Source organism: Carassius auratus, unplaced genomic scaffold (genome assembly GCF_003368295.1).
Source record: "Carassius auratus strain Wakin unplaced genomic scaffold, ASM336829v1 scaf_tig00039326, whole genome shotgun sequence".
NCBI lineage: Eukaryota > Metazoa > Chordata > Actinopteri > Cypriniformes > Cyprinidae > Carassius > Carassius auratus.
In genome coordinates this window covers 32,539-52,299 of record NW_020526502.1, presented here as the reverse complement: position 1 = coordinate 52,299, position 19,761 = coordinate 32,539, and the positions used below count along the sequence as shown (strand labels likewise).

Below are 19,761 nucleotides of genomic sequence, written 5' to 3'. Positions count from 1 at the left end.
TTACTCATAGGTATTTACATTTAATTCACCCCAAGTGACCTAAGTACTCGATGTTCACAATATAAGTTGACTTAAAAGGGGACTGTAAAATTGATCAGGGGCGTTTTGTGGTATTTCTGCCTAAATTTGACATACAAATTCAAATGTTTACCATTTAAGCATACAATGGAGGAAATGGGAAAAAATCATTATAAAGAAAGCCCTTTGAACTATAAAATATGAGTGTAATTATATATGTTTCAAATATTTCAATAAATACACACACACACAAACATAGGCGCTTTTTGACTTCTTGAAATCAATCTGTAATTCAGGTTTTATTAGGGGTAGCTCTTTGAAATTTGCTTTATTTGATGCCACTAAATAACAGAATGTACCAGAAAAAAAGTATCTTTCAAATAACAGCTTTTAAACATGAATTATGAATTATAACCAAAGGGAGTATTATTATTATTATTATTATTATTTGCACATTTCTAAATGTGTCATGTCACAGAATTCAGACTCTTAAGGCTCCAAACGCAGCTTGGGCCTGTGACGACCAACAGAATCGTTTCTTTGTGGAGGTGAGATCAGTCAGAGGAAGGGCAATCTGGTTAAAGTTCCGAATGAACCGCTAGTAAAAATTGGCAAACCCCAGAATGCACTATGACTATCTGGGGTGGGCCAATCAACAACTGCCTTTACCTTGGCAAAATCCATTCAGATACCCTCAGGCAAGAGAATAACACCCAGGAATGGAACCGACTGTGCGTGAAACTCATATTTCTCCAACTTGACAAATAAACGATTCTCCAGCAGCCGTTGGAGCACTTGCCTCATGTGCTGGACATGATCATACTCGTTCTGGGAGAAGATCAGGATGTTGTTGATGTAAACAAATACAAACCGATCGACCATGTCTCAGAGCATGTCGTTGACAAGTGCCTGAAAGACTGCTGGGGAGATGAAAAGCCCAAACGGCATAACTAAATATTCGAAATACCCTGTATTGATGTTAAAGTCGGTCTTCCATTCGTCCCCCTCCCTAATCTGAACCAAGTAATCAGGTCCAACTTCGTAAAGATGATTGCCCACTGTAGGAGCTCGAAGGGCGATGACATCAACGGTAAAGGATAACGATTATTTACCGTGCGGAGGCAAAGATGAAACTCGGGACTTACTGAAAACTGCTCTCAAATCATGGTAAGCCGCCGATACATCCACCAGGTTTATCAGCTTCTCCTGCAACACAGAATGAGACAATACTGGGGAAAATGCAGAACCCAAACACTGAGCTAAACAGAAATGGCTCCAAGTCAAAATAGAACCACAGGCCCAATCAATATGAGGGTTATGTTTAACCAACCAGGTGTGACCGAACACCACTGGAGCGGTGGATGAGTGAATAAGGTGAAATCTAATCTCCTCTGCATGATTACCTGATAAAGATAATGTGACAAACTGGGTGTTGTGAGTGATATTAGTAAGATGGGTGCCACAAAGGTTCCTGGCAAAAATATAGGTTCGGCTAGCGGAACAGCCGAAATCTCCAGACGTGTTGCCAATCTGCAATCCATGAAGTCACCCTCCGCACCAGAGTCAATTAATGCCAAAACCTGGAAAACAGCTCCCCCAAACTGGTGGCAGTCGAGTTATAGTGACGCTCACCATGCACTCACCATGCACTCTTGTGTGAAAACCATTGCCCTGCCACAGGGCACGCCGCTACCTCATGACCCGCCTCACCGCAATACAGACACAGCTGATTATCCAGGCAATGGCGTCGCTCTCCTATGGTCAGCTATGTTCTCCTGAACTGAATAGGCTCCTTCTTCTGGAGGATGCGGCGTTGACACATCGTGTCACATGCTGCTCCACATGCGACCCTGGTGATGTGTTCTTGGGGAATCCCCTCTATTCAGTGCCGAGAACGGAGAGTAATCTGGTCGTCGACCCGTATGACGAAGTCGATAAGCTCAACCAAGCCAGAAGGTAGCTCTAGAGAAAAGATCTCGTTCTTCACATGCTCTGCCAGGCCATGGAGGAAGTGATCCCAGAGAGCCTTCTTATTCCAGCCGCAGGAAGTGGCGAGCATGAAGAATTCAATGGAGTAACCAGACACTGACTGCTCTCCCTGCTGAAGCAGCTAAATACTCATGCTGCTTCAATACCGTGTGCCTAGCGATCAACAACCTTGCACAACTCCTTCAAGAATGCCTCAAATGACACGCAACAGTCATGCTTGCTGTCCCACATGGCCGTTCCCCACTATCTTGCTTGGCCTACTAAGAGAGTGATGACGAACACTGCCCTGGATTGCTCCTTGGGGAAACAGGAAGGCTGGAGAATAAAAGTCAGGGAACACTGGGACAGAAATGATTGTCATCGGTTGGGCTCACCCGAGTAACCCAGATTAAGCCGCGGTTCCACGTGGCGAGGGCTGCTGAAAGGCTGGTCGGCAGCAGGTCAAGCCATTCTGCTAGTTGGTTGAGTTGGAGAGAGATTTCCAAGTATTTTCTCCTGCTGTTGACCCAGAAGAGAGCCCTGCTGCAGGAGAGCTCAGCACAGCTCCGTTTCCTCTGCTGAATTTCCATCTCAAAAAATATATCTAAATCACGGCCTATGCTGAAGAATGGGATCTACTTTATTATTACTCTGTTTCTCTCTTATTCCGAGGTCACCATAGCCACCAGAACCAGTCTGCATCCAGATGGTGGATCAGCACCTAAAAAGGACCTCTACAACCCTGAAAGACAGCGGAGACCAGGACAACTAGAGCCCCAGATACAGATCCCCTGTAAAGACCTTGTCTCAGAGGACCACCAGGACAAGACCACAGGACACAGATGATTCTTCTGCATAATCTGACTTTGCTGCAGCCTGGAATTGAACTACTGGTTTCGTCTGGTCAGAGGAGAACTGGCCCCCCAACTGAGCCTGGTTTCTCCCAAGGTTTTTTTCTCCATTCTGTCACCGATGGAGGTTTGGTTCCTTGCCACTGTCACCTCTGGCTTGCTTAGTTGGTGAACACACACACACACACACACGGCAGCCATTTATGCTGCACTGCCCGGGGAGCAGTTGGGGGTTCGATGCCTTGCTCAAGGGCACCTAAGTCGTGGTATTGAAGGTGGAGAGAGAACTGTACATGCACTACCCCCACCCACAATTCCTGCCGGCCCGGGACTCAAACTCACAACCCTTCGATTGGGAGTCCAACTCTCTAACCATTAGGCCACGACTTCCTAAAGTCGTTTTTATTAAGGCTGCTTCATAAAAAAAACAGGTTTGAATACTTTCGCAAGGCACTGTATATTCTTTTTTGTTTACAGAAGAAAGAAACACATACAGTTTTGAAATACATTTTTGTAATTATATTCATTTAATTTTATTATTGCAGTGTAATATTTAATTTTCACAAAACCATTTTCCAATGCTACTTCAGCTGAAGTAATTTAAAACCCAGAACAATTTTTATGTGTTAATATGGACATTTATGTAATAAATGTTGGGTCCCTATCACTCTGTCCAGGTTTGTTTTGTTATAATAACTGGGTTGGCTGTAGATTACCCATTGTTGCATTGGTTATATATTGGTCCATGTATTACTTTGTAAATATCAACCTGCTGTCTGGTATGAGAGCATGGTTAGTTGGTATGAGGGTTTGATCTTCTCTGTTGTTCGTCTTTCCTAGGTCTGATGTCATAAACCAGCACAGCCACAGTAGCCACTCCCACCAAAGCGGAAATGACCAATCGGATCACAGCTTCAGTAACACCACAGCAGTGGACAGATTCTGAAGGAAGGTAAGAACAACAAAGAGATAAAATTTTGCATTTCAGTAAGCACTAATTCTGATCATAGTAGCAAATATGATAAGGAGTATGTATGTAGAAAACGCAACTACATATATGTTGTTTTAGTCAGTGAAATTATCTTATAAACAACAAACAAGGACAACAAGAAAATATATGTATGTGATCAAAAATCAGCTCATTCGATCATCATTATCACTTCTGATATACCTGAACATGGTTGACAATGTTGAGTGTTGTTGAGATGTGTGGTCTGGTTTGTGAATGGATAAGCCACAACACAGCTGTAGCTGTTTTTCTCCTGATATTCCACCTCCAGAGGTAGAGAGAGAGTGATGCTGAGATCAGACACACTGATGATGGACAATAAACTGTTTCCTTTGTACCAGGAGAGAGTCACATGACTCACATTCACCACTGAACACACCAAAGAACAATATGAAGATGATGAAGATTGTGAAGAGTTTCTGCTAATGACAGGAACAGACAGGCGAGCTGGAAAACATGACAGAATGAATTATGTTCAATTGTTTTCATGTGGTGGACCTTTGCAATTGTGTCTTGTGACATTCTAAAAATGCAGCACTCAAGTTAACGTAAGTTCAAATTTTAAGAAATGTGACATGAGACTTGCAATTTCCTCATACCACTAATCACATTACAGGATGTAAAGTAAAAACATATTTTATGTTGTTATTGTAATTTTTATTTTTTATGTTTGACTTGACAGCACCTGGTCATTTTTTGTTATATGAAAAAGAGCAGCTTGAACATTGTGCAAAACATCTCCTGTTGTGTTTTATGATAGAATAGAAATGGATAATTTTTGAGGCTGAATAGTTGTCCACAATTTTTTTTATTGTAACAATTTTGTAGTTGTAGTAATGTAGTTTACACTGTAGTTGTTTACGCACCATATACAGTAACACTGAATCTATATATTATCTTTGTCCTGACTTGATAACGTCCAGCATGTTGACTTGTGATGTTTGTAATGGTCAGAGATCCAGTTTGATGATCCAGCTTCAGTCTGTCTCGGAATCTCCCATTAGGACCACCAGATGTAGAGAAGCTTCCTGTCCCACTGTTGATTGTAGCGATGGGAGTCTTTTCATCTCCAAACTGCCAGGTTAAAACATCATCCGTCTGTAGTTCAGTATCAGTCTGTAGAGTTACTGAATCTCCCTCCATCACTGACACCGTCTTCACTGCATCAACACCAAACACTAAAAAACATAGAAAGTTTCTCAGTCTTACAATTAAGCTCTTATTGAAGTACAAATTAATTTCAATGTTGGTTTGATTACTTTTTAACTTAAATTTTAGAAATACCTTTTTGGCTTTACTCAGATTGGGAGCATGGCAGTAAAGTAAGTTTTGAAAAATTACCTTTTTAATGTTAAAAAGAAAGAAACGTTATTAAAATTCAAAATCCACTTCAAACTTTCTATTGAGCTTTCAGTAATATGAGTTTCATTGTCACACAGTCATAGTTTCAACATGAGATTACTGTGCAACTCTTACCAAAAAATTGTATACTTTAAGTTTATTTTACTAAGTATACTTATGTAAAATTCAATTATATTTTTAAGTATAATTCATGTAGCAAGTATACAAATATCAGTGTTTTAGTACAGTCTCAGTAAACTACTTTTTTAATAGTTTCATACTGCAAGTATACTCATAAGTTTTCTTTAAGTAAACTTTAACTCATACTTTATGTCCCTGTTTAGGTTTGAATTTGTATATTTTTTGTTATAGGAATATCTGAAAATTCTAAAACATCCAAAGAAAGAACAGAGTGTCTGCTTGCAAACAAAAACATTTTATTCTATCTTCATGCATTCTTTTTTTAAACTTAAATGTGGGTAAGTTTAATAAAAAAATTAAGAAATAACATTTTGAACAAAAAGCAGAAAAAAGTCTATGAATTGGATTCAGAATGATAATGAAAATGTAGATCGAATCGATCAACACCCCAAAGATAGACTTAATTATTACCTCTTCATCGGTCAACAATTTATTCAATAACATTACAGTTTTGATGCCGTTTCATGTCAGATGATCGTGTTAGAGTACATGTGTTAGTATCATAGACTGTATAAAAACAGGTTAGAATCTGGTGTTTCTTTTTTCTTCTTCACTTGTGTTTATTTATTTTTTTTGCAGAAAATGTGTACTAGCGCCCTTTAAAATGTAACAATGAAAACACGGATTCTAGGAGTATAGCTCACATATATTTAGACATTTTGTAAGTATAAGACAAGTTTACTTAAATGTCATTTTTAGTATTTTTCTGAGGACTAAATATAAAGATAATTTCTGATAATTACATAATAGGAAAGTAAACTAAAAGCATACTTTCCAATTTTAGTTTAAGTTAAATGTCACCCCGTCCCGTATACGGGACGCCTAAGTTGACTATACTATATTACAATCAAATCTAATCTAATCTTGACAAACTATATATCGTTGGAAAGGTGTAAGACTCCCAAATATATATTTTACCAATATTTTTTGTAAGTAATAGATGAATTTATGACAAGAGTGCACCCTCAGAAATCTACATTACAAAAGGAGCTTTTACCTTTGTTTAAAAAAAAGACTTCCTCGTTGGCTTTTTCTCTATCACATTTTAGAAATCATCAGAAGTTATATATCACTTGAAAACATAAAATCTCAAAATTCATCCTTCAAAACCCATTTTAAAATCAGACATTGCATTACCATGTAAATGGTACATCAAAATCATGTTACAAAATGTTTTCAGTCATGAATTATAAAAATGTATGTTTGTAACATGCACATTCATGTCTATCTTCAAAAATGTGAGTGACAGTTAACAGGTTAAAAGAACTGTACTAATAGCACACTTGAATAAACTTATTTTCGTAAGGGAAAACATAACTTTTTTTTTGATAATTTATATTCTGCTGCGTATTTTGCATTCAAACGTTAATCTTAACTAAGCAGAAATGTCTCTGTTGTATATTTAACACTGCATTCTTATGACAAATTAACTAAATATGTTGTTAATGTGAGATCACAAACCTGCATACAGACTAGGATTCACAGTGATGTATATATGACAGAATTAAAACTATAGAAACGTGTTTCACAAAAAATTAACTTGCTGCGCCTCAGCACTCTGCGTTTCAGCACTTTTTGTATAGTTTGTATAGTTTATTGGTAGTTTATTATTTATTGAGTGTCACACATGCACAGATATATGTAAAATATAATGTCGTCGTGAACTTTATGACATTAGATTAATAACCGAGGGATGCATTTTCAACCAGGAAGATCCTAGACTTAATATACCACCGGAGCTTTTCAGACCAAGGGGGTCTCTGTGGATTACTTTTCCAGCCAGAAAGCATGGAGGCAGCGAATAGAGAGAAAGCAGAAGTGAGACTCCAGAGCTGGGATACGAGCTAGGCTGTGCATAGCTGCCGGACTGCTTCAGTTACACTGACTGGACTGTGTTTGTAGATGACAATATTGATACTTACACGTCCTCTGTGCTGTTTTATATAAAATTGCTGTATTGAAAATGTGACCACATCAAAATGGATTTGCATGTTTCCAAATAGCAAGCCGTGGATGACTAAAAACATTAAATTCCTGCTGAAGGCCCCGAATTCTACTTTCTGTTCTGGAAACATTCAGCAATACAGTGCAGCCAGAACAAACCTACAGTACCAACAGTCATGTACTCATCATCCAACCTACTGAAGTGATACACATTGTCCGCAAAATCAACATACGGAAAGCAGCTGGTCCAGATGGCATCACAGGACATGTCCTCAGGGACTGTGCCACAGATGGGTGAGGTATGTACAAATATATTTAACCTTTCTCTGTTGCATTGTTCCATCATGCCTGAAGACGTCCACAATACTGCCAGTACCAAAGCAGGCTGCCATAACATCCCTCAATGATTGTAGGCCCATTGCACTGACACCTGTAATCACGAAATGTCTGGAGAGGCTGGTCCGGCATTACATCAAGGTTGCTCTTCCACTTACTCTGGACCCTTACCAGTATGCATATAGGGCCAACAGGTCGACAGATAACGTAATCTCCAAGGCTCTCCACACTGTACTGTGCCCCCTGGAACACCAAGGAATGTATGGACATCTTCTGTTTGTGGACTTTAATACCATCATACCTAGCAGACTGTTTTCCAAGATGTCTGACCTAGGCATTCAATACAACATCTGCCTGTGGATTAAAGACTTCTTAACACAGCGGCCACAGTCTGTACGGATGGGCTCACATCACTCCTCAACTCCGACACTCAGCACAGGAGTGCCACAAGGCTGTGTGCTGAGTCCATTTCTCTACTCACTGTATACTCATGATTGTACACCATGTCATCATACTAACATCATTGTCAAATTCGCTGATGATACGACTGTGGTGAGGTTGATCACCAGAGGCACTGGGTATGCCTACAGAGAGGAGGTACAGAAACTAATGATGTGGTGTACAGAATATAATCAAGAAAACAAAAGAACTCATCATTGACTTCAGAAAGAAACAGGATGTCCATACACCATTGTACATGAATGGAGAGAAGGTGGAGAGAGTGTCTGGGAACACACATCTCTGAGGACCTTTCATGGACAATAAGCATCATGGCTCTAGTCAAGAAGGCACAAAAGCGACTGTACGTTTTAAGAATGCGCAAGAAGATTAACCAAAGATTGCAGAGAACATCACAAACCAACAGATACCTGCCCTGGAAGATATATTCATTACACGTTGCCTGAAGAAAACACACAACATTCTAAAGGATTCAATCATCCCGCCCATAATCTGTTTGCACTGCTACCCTTTGAAAAACACTATAGGTCCATTAAAACACGCACCACAAGATTCATGAACAGTTTTTAAACAAAAGCTCTTTCCCTACAGAAGTCTGAAATGAAACAAGAAAAAAAAACACACTACAACTAATTCTTGATATTCAAGAGCATGCATTGATGACAATAACATCTGTGCACTTTTCTTTATATTTATCTCTTATTTCTATTTTTCTTTTCCAGCCAGAAAGCAATGGAGGCAGCGGAGAGAGAGAAAGCAGAAGTGAGACTCCAGAGCTGGAGTCTCCATTTCGTTATATGTCTCTTAACAATGACAATAAAAGATTCATTGAATTGAATTGAAATTGACTTACCAGCCAAGTGCCAAAAGCACAAACAGCAAACAACAAATGAGTGAAGCATTTCCTTAACTAATCTCAATCAAAATGTTTTTAAAGATGATCCAAGGGTTTTGTCGTTTGTAGGAAAGTCCTGCAGATGCACACAAGGGTATTACTACTCCAGTTTTAAGGTAATGTGAGTCTGAGAGAGAGAGTGTGTATTTGTATGTGTGTGTGTGTGTGTGAGAGAGAGAGAGAGAGAGAGAGAGAGAGAGAGAGAGATGGGGGTTGGTTTCACATCTGCAATCTACAAATGTTATTTTGGACACTGACAACTCGTTATAAAAAAAAAATAAAATAAAAAAATAAATAAATAAAAAAAACTTATTACAGTTTTGTCATTGTGTTTTGATTAGTTTCATATCATGATTTTATGTTAAAACTTAACAGTTGCCACAGCCATCAAATAGTAGGTCAAACCACATCTCTTTATGGACAACTAACTCAGAGACTGAGCTGGTAACATTCTGAGCATCACATTTATTCTATCTGCAGGGTAAAACACAACCTATATGCAGTCAGTGATTGACAAATGTATGGATTTTATCATCAGACTGTGAAGATGAAAATTGAAATGGCACCACAGAATATCTTTGGGGCTAGAATGACCATCCATGTGCTTTCTAAGACAAGGGTCAGCCGTTTTAATGTACACGGGGTGTTTATTTGACGTTTCAAGATGTATGTGTGCTATCAAAAAAAAAAAAAAAAAAAAAAACAATAGCTTCACATCCTTTGAAAGAACTGTTAAGTATATTCGTCAGGGGTACAGATTTTATACCAATAGGTGTTTTATTTATTTATTTATTTTTTAAATTGAATTCTTTCTCTTTCATATGCCATACAATTGATTAGTGCTCTACAGTTTCTGGAAGTCAACATTTGTTGCACTGACCAGAACCATGTTTCCCTATCATTTGAAGTGATTTGTTGATGGCAGAATAACCAATTTTCAAACGAGAAATTACTGTATCTTCCTTTCTGTTGCCATAACTAAAACTAACTAAACCAAATTGTTTTTGTATCTTATTCAGATGGCGACCTCACACAATCTGATTTCCCACTTATTGAACTCGCCCTTCAAAATGAAGGATTTCTTCTCTCATTATTCTTTGCAAGATGACAGTGCCTCCATGTGGGCATGTGATGATGACGCAGAAAGGCACTTCAAGAAACACTTGTTTGGTCCCCTACACCCTTCAACCCTTTGAAGTGCTCACTCCATAGGATAAACCTTTTTAAGGCATTAGGACATTGGGATGAGCACTTCAGAATGTAACGCAGAGGATCGATCAGTTCACGCTAACTTCACATCACAACATGGTTTTACGTTTCATGAGTGCCCACTACTGGGACCTGCAATGATCACTCAGAATCTGCTGTGGAGCTGATTTATTATTTATTATTATATTAAGTATACACAGTCTTCAGAAATCACTTCAACTTGCTATATTATGTAAAGACAGCAACTCTCTGCATAAAGCTTATAGGCCTATAATGGCTTGATTCTGAACTTTCATTTAAATCACATATTAGGCTAATAATATTCTATATAAAATCAATTTTGGAATTAGTAGGTTACTTTACATCAATCTAGAATTTTTTTTCATACAGTGTTCCTCAGAAATTACTTCTCAACTTATGCTTCCAAAATTTGATTATTGTGATGTTGCTTATCAGACAGCATAAAAATGAGATCCCTTCAGCATATGATAGACTTTGCAGATTTGTTTTAGGGTGTTATTTTTGTACTCATCATTGTATAATGTATGATGTACTCCAGTTGCCATCTTTGCACATAAGACGACATATTCACTGGCTTCAATTTATATTCAAATGTATTCATTTTTTACATCAATATATATATATATATATATATATATATATATATATATATATATATATATATATATATATATATATATATTTATTTATTTATTTAGTAATCTTTTTCCTTATATGATCAAGTTTGGCATTCTGGTCAGACCTATTTTATTTATTTGTATTTTTTTTTGTTGTTGTTGTTGTTCCTTGATAAATTAGCTATGTTTTAAGGTCCAATATATTGGAATCATTTACCTGCTGATATTTTGATGTTTAAGCGAACTGTATTATCTTATTTTACTTCGGATTGTACATGTTATTTTTGAAGATATTACTGATTTCTTATAGATATTTTTTAGGCTTATGTTGTGACCAGACCCAGATAGCATACATATCCGGGCCTCATCTGGGCCAACTATGGCACATCTGGCTCAGTTCTGGCAGCGGCAGAGGTTATATGGGCCATCTCTGGCCCACACACATCAAGCCGGTTTTAGTTTGAGTTGTGGCATGCTGTTTATGGGCCAGATCTGGCCCGTGTGAAACAAACCGGCTTTAGTTTGAGTCGTGGCTTGCTGTGTGTGGGCCAGATGTGGCCCGTGTGCAGAGGTGGGTAGAGTACACAAAAACTTTACCCAAGTAAAAGTAAAAGTAATTCTAGAAATATTTACTCAAGTAAAAGTAAAAGTACTAGTCTTGAATAGTTACTTAAGTAAGAGTAAAAGAGTATCGGATAAAAAATCTACTCAAGTAGTTAGTTACTAGTTACTTTAGGTCATATATACAGAGCCTATTTTTATTTAGATATATAGATAACATTTATGTGATGTATATGTGTGTGTATAAATGTATATATTTCATCAGCCTTTAATCCAATTTTTGTAATTTATTATAAAACCCTGTCTGTTTACTTAAGTAACAGATAAGTGTCATGCCATAACATATTTTTAATACGACTGACTTTATATTAAATGTGAATTTAACATTGAAAGTTAATGTGATATAAATATTGCTACTAATCTTTCATTGTTCAGAAAAAGAGCAAATAACATTTACATTATTAAAGATCATTTTCACTGACAGTCTAGAGTTCAATCCCTCCCAGAAACTCCCATTAAAATCACTGAAACTGTTAACACTGTGAAATCAATATCTTAATTATAGATTCGTACACACATCTGCACTTTGTTGTTTCTGACGAGAGAATTCGCCAGAAAGAGGTATTCAGTTAGTGAGCGAGTGAAGGAAGCACCGGCATTTCAGCGATGACTCATTGGAACACCTCTGATTGGCCATTGCGTTCAAAAGCTCAACAGAACCGTGTGTGATTGGTTAATGCGCAGCGCTGTAAAAACGCGTCTGTCTCTGGCTCAGCGCCAGCAAGCGATCACAGATCTGAATTTAGCAGCTGATGATATGACTTGCTGAACGTATTCGCACCGGTGTGATTGTATTAAAATTAATAAAATCTTAATCGGCTATTTTTTGTCTTTTGGAAGCTGCATTCAACTTGACTCCCCTCTGTTATAAGCTCACACGTACAACAAACTAATGTCACAGTGGTGTCGTGTACTGTAATCGAATGTAGCCAAGTTATTACCTGTTAAACAGTAGACAGCACACGCGGTGTTCATCTAATAAGGATCGCCATCGCAAGCAAATAATAGCCTTTGCAGATTTGCTTTCAATTCAGTGCAGTTCCTAGCCCCGTTTTCAACGTTGCTGATGATCTTAAACGTTACAACTCTGAGTGAACAACTTCAGACGCTCAGCGCGTGCGACAGGGAACTGAACGAATCATTCAAACTGATTCATGAACCAATTCACTCGTTTGCCAATTGGATTGATCAAGCCTCTGAACAGAATTGACTCAAAAGAATGAATCATTCGCGAATGGGCATCGCTCATGCAGAGAAAAGTAGACGGCGCGTTTGGAATAAACTGAAGCATTTATAACATTTATTGCATTAAGATAAAGTAACGAGAGGAGCGTCGCCTACAGTAACGAAGTAAAAGTACAGATTTTTTCCAAAAAATTTACTCAAGTAAGAGTATAAAGTTCCCATCTTTAAATATACTCCGAAAAGTATTAGTTACCCCAAAAATTACTCAAGTAAATGTAACGAAGTAAATGTAACTCGTTACTACCCACCTCTGCCCGTGTGTGACAAACCGGTTTTAGGTTGAGTTCTGGCTCGTTGTATGTGGGCCAGATATGGCCTATACCAGGTGATCAGACGTGCCATTTTCTGAAGACACGTCCTGGCAAATCACCTTACTTTACCAGTCAGTGGTTCTAAAACTATTTTGAGTACTGGACGCCCATAATATTTCAGGACACGTAATATAAATACATACACACATTTATTTGACCTACACGGACCTGTTATGAAGCTGCAATGTTATTTGATTTTTTTACATTTTTGTACCATGTCCTCTGGTGTGACACCATGTCCTTTGAACTTTTTCGGAACCACTGCAAATTTTATATGCTTTGTTGTGCATTAATATGACACCCCAAAATTATATATATTTTTTTTATTAAATAGTGCATGTTAAGCTACATAATCCTAGAAAATCATTTTAAATAATTAATATTTGTTTAACTCCTTTTTATACTTTTAAATGCAATAATTACATTCATTAAATTAAGCTCTAATCATCAAAAAAATATATATGAATCTTTAGAATATATGAAAATTTCACTTTTTAATAAAAAAAAAAAAGGTTACAAAAAATGAACTTTTTTCATGATATTCACATTTCTTCAAGATGCACTTTACACACACACACACACACACATATATATATATATATATATATATATATATATATATATATATATATATATATACACACACATTCATACATATATGAGTGTTCTTAAAAGCAACAATACAAAATCTTAAAATTATAAAAGTGCCACTTTGTCCCACTATTATGTGCAGGCCTGGCATTTTGCACTGGGCTATAGAACTACAAAATGAATTTTAAATTAGCAATATCATAATTGTATGACATTTTGAATTATGTAGTGATCTAATTTTATCCACCAAGCAATTGTATGTGAATGTGTGAGACTTATGGTCATGGTTATAGGGAAATAACAAGAAGAACAAAGTGCAGTAAACGGTAAAACTGTTTGCACTACAAACCAGTACGTTCATAATTAAGACAATACATTAAAAATAACATGGTAAGATACAGCAGTTTGCAACAGTAAACAGCAAAACAAGCTGTTTGTACAGCTAATATAGCTGGAATGACACCGAAAGCCAGACACATTAAATTTACAAATGCCGCGCCCCCTCTTACAGAAAAATAATAATAATAAGGGGCATGTTTATTTATGTAACGTAAGCGTGTGACTTTTAAGCGTGCGCGCGGACCGGATGGAGTTGCCATGGAAACGGAGCACAACACTGCAAATGTCACGAGGAAACACCGCGTTTCTCGCTGATTTCACTGTTTTCAGGTGAGTTAAGTCCATAAAATCACACAAATATTACTTATAACTGTTGTTGACACTTCTCGTACTTGTATTTGACTCGCTTCTGTTGTTTATTTACTTTATAGGAATGGTTTAATGCTTCGAAAAAGTCCGTTAGCATTTCTACCATTTTCAGACAACGTATCGTCAGGTATGATAACTCTATTGTGCTCTTATTTATGAAAGTTTGGGCTTTTACTCAAATCTTCATCTGTAGATGATAGCTTTTGACTGTTTTGTTGGTAATCTTTCAATGGATGATTGGAAATTGCTTAATTTATTTAACCTTAACATTTGCACTTTACTGTTTATCGATGACGTCACGTTATCAAGGAGCGCGAAAATTGGCAGAAAACTAAAGTTGTTTTGCTCTTTTATGGTCAACATAAAACTGTTCTGCAATTTCAAAATTGACAAAATAATCCTTCTACAACAAAAGGGAGTGTCCAAGATTTCAATATTTCTGAAGGGAGCTGCTGACAGAGATGTAGGAAGCGCTGAAAAGGTTAATTAACCTAATATGCATCTCAACATATATCGCAATGAATCTGTTATTTTATTTATTTTTTGCATTCCACCTGCTCTAGCTTGTTTCCATCTAATAAACCTGGAACTGCAGACTAAATATTGTTGGCTCTGTGTCAAATTGCTTGTTTTGTTTCTAGATTCTTCAGTGCTGATGGCCTGCTGCATCCAGCAGAGTCGGAGTGAACCTACTGTAAGACTGTAACATCTCCAAGATGCTATTGACCACAAGACTAGTACAGTAAGTCAAACTAGTAATATATTATATGTGGCCCGGTGTGAGTGTTAGTGACTACACCGGACACAGGAATTAATTTTTCTTTTTTTAAGGGGATCATTTATTCCAGACTGCACTTAACAGTGCAGCGTTAATTATGCAAATCTTAAGGGTGTTACACAGTAAGGCTTGTTACAATGGTTGAAATCAATAAAGATATTGTGTTTGACTTTGGACTTAAAAAAAATTATTTTTTCTTTGCATCAAACTCTCTTGTCTCTTTGTTCTCAGTCACCACCTTAACAGGTCAATTACATGAATATAACCAACATAGACAACGATAGTGGACTCTTATACTGAAAAACAAATACACAGAGTGTTACAAGATTTGTCAGCATGCATAGAAGATCAAATAAGGCTGCTTATGTAACATAACATGCATAAAAATGAAATTAGAAGCCACATTTCCCAGTAACGTTAATACATTACACTGGCTAATATTCACTCAATCTCAAATCACAGTAAATTAACACTTGTACACTTTAAACGTCAAATAACTCAAACTTACTGTTCATCATCATAGCATCACCATAGCATTGTACACGCTTTCACAGCCAATGATGAACTCAATTTCCCCTCTGTGGACAGTAATAGACACAATACAACACTGGTTCTTAACATTTGGAAAACACGACACCAGAACAACTGTAACAATCTACTGGTTACAAAAAAACACACATATGCATGAGTATTAAACAATTTTTAGAATGGATTAATTAATAACACTCACTCTGTTGCTTCACACTCGGCCTGAGGAAACAGAAGGCCTACAGAGCTCTCTTCTCCCCTCTATAATCGACCAAGGATGACCACTAATCACTTAATGTTCAAATCACATCATGCACAACAAAATTATCTCAATAATAAACTGGCATTGATGATAATTCAACACTTACGCTTCGAGAACTATTGTCGATCTGATTTCGTCACATGGGTACGTGTCTCGACAGAAATCACGGTCACTCAGCACAATACACAGCCATCCGCATGAACAAAATATTAAAGAAGGCTTTCCAGTCACTATATGTGCATCTCTCTCATTATATTGATAATAACACGGAGTTTTATGGCTTCGACGCTCCACCGCATGAGCAGCATTCAAAACACGTTATGAAAACGCGCTGTTTCCAGGCGAATCTCGCGACACTTACAGAACGTCACACATTCACATTTCTTAAAGGGCTAGCGTATTGGATGGAACATGCTACAGTGTGATACATGCTGAGTCCCTTAACATCAAGCTTTTACTAATCAGTCCAGTGATAACTTTTGTAACTTTTGACCTGGTTACATATATATATATTATACTAGTAATTATTTGATTAAAATATGTAAAAAGAGTAATATTGTGAAATATTATTACAATTTAAAATAGCTGTTTTCTATGTGAATACATTATAAACTAATTTATTCCTGTGATGTGCAGCTGTATTTTCAGCATCAATCCTACAGTCTTCAGTGTCACATGGATCCCTCAGAAATGCTGATTTGCTGCTCAAGAAACTTATTATCAGCGTTGAAACAGTTGTGCTGCTTCATTTTTTTTGTGGAAACCGTTAATTTTCAGGATTCACATATGAATACAAAGTTCAAAAGACCTGCATTTATTTGAAACAGATGATTTTGAACAATTTGATGCATGTAACACTAACATTCAAATGTTTGGAGTCTATCCCAGCCGGCATTTCAACGTTGATTCAACGTTGAAACAACGTCAGGTACCATGGTTGAATCAACGTTGAAAAACCTTTCGATTTTGCAAATTGGATCAACGTTGAAATCACGACGTTGATTCACCGTTGAAATCGTGACGTTGATGTATGGTTGAAATCACAACGCTGATTCACTGTTGAAATCCCGACGTTGAATCAACGTTGAATAACCTTTCGATTTTGCAAATTGGATCAACGTTGAAATCACGACGTGGATTCACCGTTGAAATCGCGACGCTGTTTCACCGTCTTACCTGCATTATGGGTGAATTAGGGTCGTGCTGCAGCCCTGGGATGAAAGCTGAATGAGGTGTTGATTTTGAAAAGTTAATCAGCGTTGATAACACGACGTTGTTTCCCCGTCGTACCTTGCACCGTGGGTAAATACACCTAGATCCTAGTTGGCATTTAGATCAACAAGGTACATGCAAGGCTAAAAATCTAATGACTGGCAGCAATGGCTTTACAAACAACTTCAATAAACTACCACATGCTCAAAATTGTCAAACAGCAGTTTAATTTTGGAAACATACTGTATAAAACAGATGAAAATAATCCCACACTTTATTATGCAGAGTATGCATGGAGGTAATGCTAAAAACAGGTAGTAGAACAATCCAAATACAATAATATTTAAAGGTTTTTGTGAAATAATTTGGCACATAAATGCATATTTTTTTGCAGCACTTACAAGACAAACCCTTGTACCTTTATGACTGAAACCAGTGGATCTTTTATTTTGGTGGAAACCTACAGTTTCTGTCAAAAACATGTTTTAGTAATGTGTCTCATTACAAGAGTTGTGTACATTTGTGCAGTGAAAATGTGTTGAACAGTTCGAGAAGGGAACCTTCCACCAGTTGATTTCTAATGGGAACCCCCCCGGACTGTGTCTTCTTTACCGTGGGGAATGTAGAATGAGATTTCTACCGCAGGGCACTCTAAAATTTTAGAACCAGCAGCCTTAGTGTATACAGTGTGGTTGTGCTTCGGGTGATCCTTGAAAGTGTCCCAGCGCTCGGTCCTTTCTGACGCCGTCCCCTCCACTCTCTCCCACTTGTGCACTTTCTGTACCGTCCTGTATAAACATTTACATTTAATCATTTAACAGACAAATTTATCCAAAGCGACTTACAAATGAGAAGAACAGAAGCAGTCAGGTGTACAAGCGAACAACAACAGGATACAAGTGCTATGACAAGTCTCAGTTAGTCTAGTACAGAACGCATAGCCAGTTTTTTTTTTTTTTTTATATATATAAAAGACAAGAAAAGAAGGAAAAGTGCTAGCATTAGTTGGTTAAGTTCTGGTGAAAAAGATGAGTCTTAAGATGTTTCTTGAAAATGAGTAAAGACTCAGCAGTTCGGATTGAGATTGGGAGGTCATTCCACCAGCTGGGCACAGTCCAGGAAAAGGTCCTTGAGAGTGATTATGAACCTCTTTGGGATGGCACCACAAGGCGTCGTTCACTTGCAGAGTGCAAACTTCTGGAGGGAACATAAGATTTAACCAGTTTGTTTAGGTATGTTCACAATGTTTGACAATAACTTTGATATTGTGAAATATATTTAACTGAAAACTGAATGCAAAATAAATCACACAATATTTTCACTTTACAGTTCAGTAACAGTGAGGTTGGAAACAAAGTGGACAACACTATTCATTAAACACTTAATGTATTCAGATGAAAATGTACAATATTAACAAATTATTCACAAGCAGTGTTTTCAGAGCCCCCAGTTACACTGTTTTAATCAGAACACTAACATTACAGTGTAGTAAAACAAGTCAAATCAAATTCAGTACATTTTTATTAAACTAAGCACAATCAAAACCTATCACAAAAGGTCAAAGCATCTCTAGCAGAAGTGACAGTGCAATGAAGCAGATGAACAATTTCTTACCAATGTTTCAAGAACAAGCTGGATCCTCGATGACTCTACAAGGGGAAAGAAGAAATGGTTTACTGAAAAGTTCTTAAAAAGCAGGATTTCATATTATACCATTTCTTTAAACCATTGATTCTCAAACTTTTTATAAGTACCACTTCAGAAAATATTTGTTATTAAATATTAAGTTGCACCATAATGACCAACATTACATTTCAGCAGCGTAGTAGGCCAAACTATTCAGCTACAGGTCTACAGTTAAAAAATGAGGCAGTTTTATTCTAATAAGAATATTAATTGTTGTCAGACACTTTACCATGGTAAATACAGTTTGAACATTAACACTACAACTGTGCTTACATACACAGGTAAATGAAAAAAAAAAGTTTAAATTAAAATTTTATTTTAAATGTAATTATGTAACAAAAGTTACAAAACTGTACTGTACTTTAACTGTAACATACTTAAATGTGCAAAAAAAAAACTTACTCAAAGATTAAGTTAAAATGTATTAACATTAAGTTTAATTTAGTGATTCACCTGCAAAACAACTAGAGGGGGCCTGACACTTTGAGAACCATGGCTTTAAACAATCCTTTTTTTTTTTTTTTCATTTTCATTAATTCATTAAAATTATATTATTTAAATACCGACATTTGCACTTATATGTTGCAGAAAACACTTTGAAACTATTATAAGAATACAAACATATATAACACACCTAATGCATGGGATTCATATCAGGAAAATATGGGAAAATCTCTAAAAGACAGACATTAACACATAACTCACCAGTAACACATTAGGTGAGCATCTAACTTGATCATCTGTGATAAAGCAATGCAAAAATAGACACACGGGTATTTATTTATCTGCAGGTTACATGTCCTTTAAACTACCCATTTGTAAACTCTGGTAATACTTTACTATTTTCAAAAGATAATAAAGATAAAGTTAGCGATTTTCTTACCTCATTTTGACAGGATGTTTTCAGGACCTCGCAGAACACCTGACCTTTCTTGTGTTCACAGTTTTTG

The 19,761-nt window shown here is 36.9% G+C and overlaps 1 protein-coding gene across 5 annotated transcripts; it reads right to left on the bottom strand.

The window, feature by feature from the left end:
- Window positions 1-317: 317 nt before the first annotated feature.
- LOC113083756 (uncharacterized) lies at window positions 318-16,409 on the bottom strand. Of its 5 annotated transcripts, XM_026254700.1 has the most exons (6): window positions 16,020-16,409; window positions 15,854-15,912; window positions 15,632-15,701; window positions 4,713-5,024; window positions 4,009-4,293; window positions 3,515-3,779 (listed from the first exon to the last, which is right to left on the bottom strand). In XM_026254700.1, the coding sequence occupies exons 3-6, from the start codon at window positions 15,642-15,644 to the stop codon at window positions 3,631-3,633; spliced, it is 759 nt and encodes a 252-aa protein (XP_026110485.1). In that variant the 5' UTR covers window positions 15,645-15,701; window positions 15,854-15,912; window positions 16,020-16,409; the 3' UTR covers window positions 3,515-3,630. The 5 variants fall into 5 exon arrangements, 4 of the variants coding, with proteins under 4 accessions (XP_026110483.1, XP_026110485.1, XP_026110484.1 ...); XM_026254698.1 differs by lacking the exons at window positions 15,632-15,701; window positions 15,854-15,912; window positions 16,020-16,409 and adding exons at window positions 318-1,224; window positions 8,981-9,157 and having other exon boundaries at window positions 3,607-3,779; XM_026254699.1 differs by lacking the exon at window positions 16,020-16,409 and having other exon boundaries at window positions 15,632-16,004.
- Between the last annotated feature and the right edge of the window lie 3,352 nt (window positions 16,410-19,761).

Coding starts and splice junctions, on each gene's coding strand:
- LOC113083756 (XM_026254698.1), bottom strand. CDS start 9,029: ATGCTTCACTCATTTGTTGTTTGCTGTTTGTGCTTTTGGCACTTGGCT. Junction 4,294..4,712: donor ATTCAGTGTTACTGTATATG/GTGCGTAAACAA, acceptor CATGTTTTCCAG/CTCGCCTGTCTGTTCCTGTC. Junction 3,780..4,008: donor ACATTGTCAACCATGTTCAG/GTATATCAGAAG, acceptor ACCTTCCTTCAG/AATCTGTCCACTGCTGTGGT.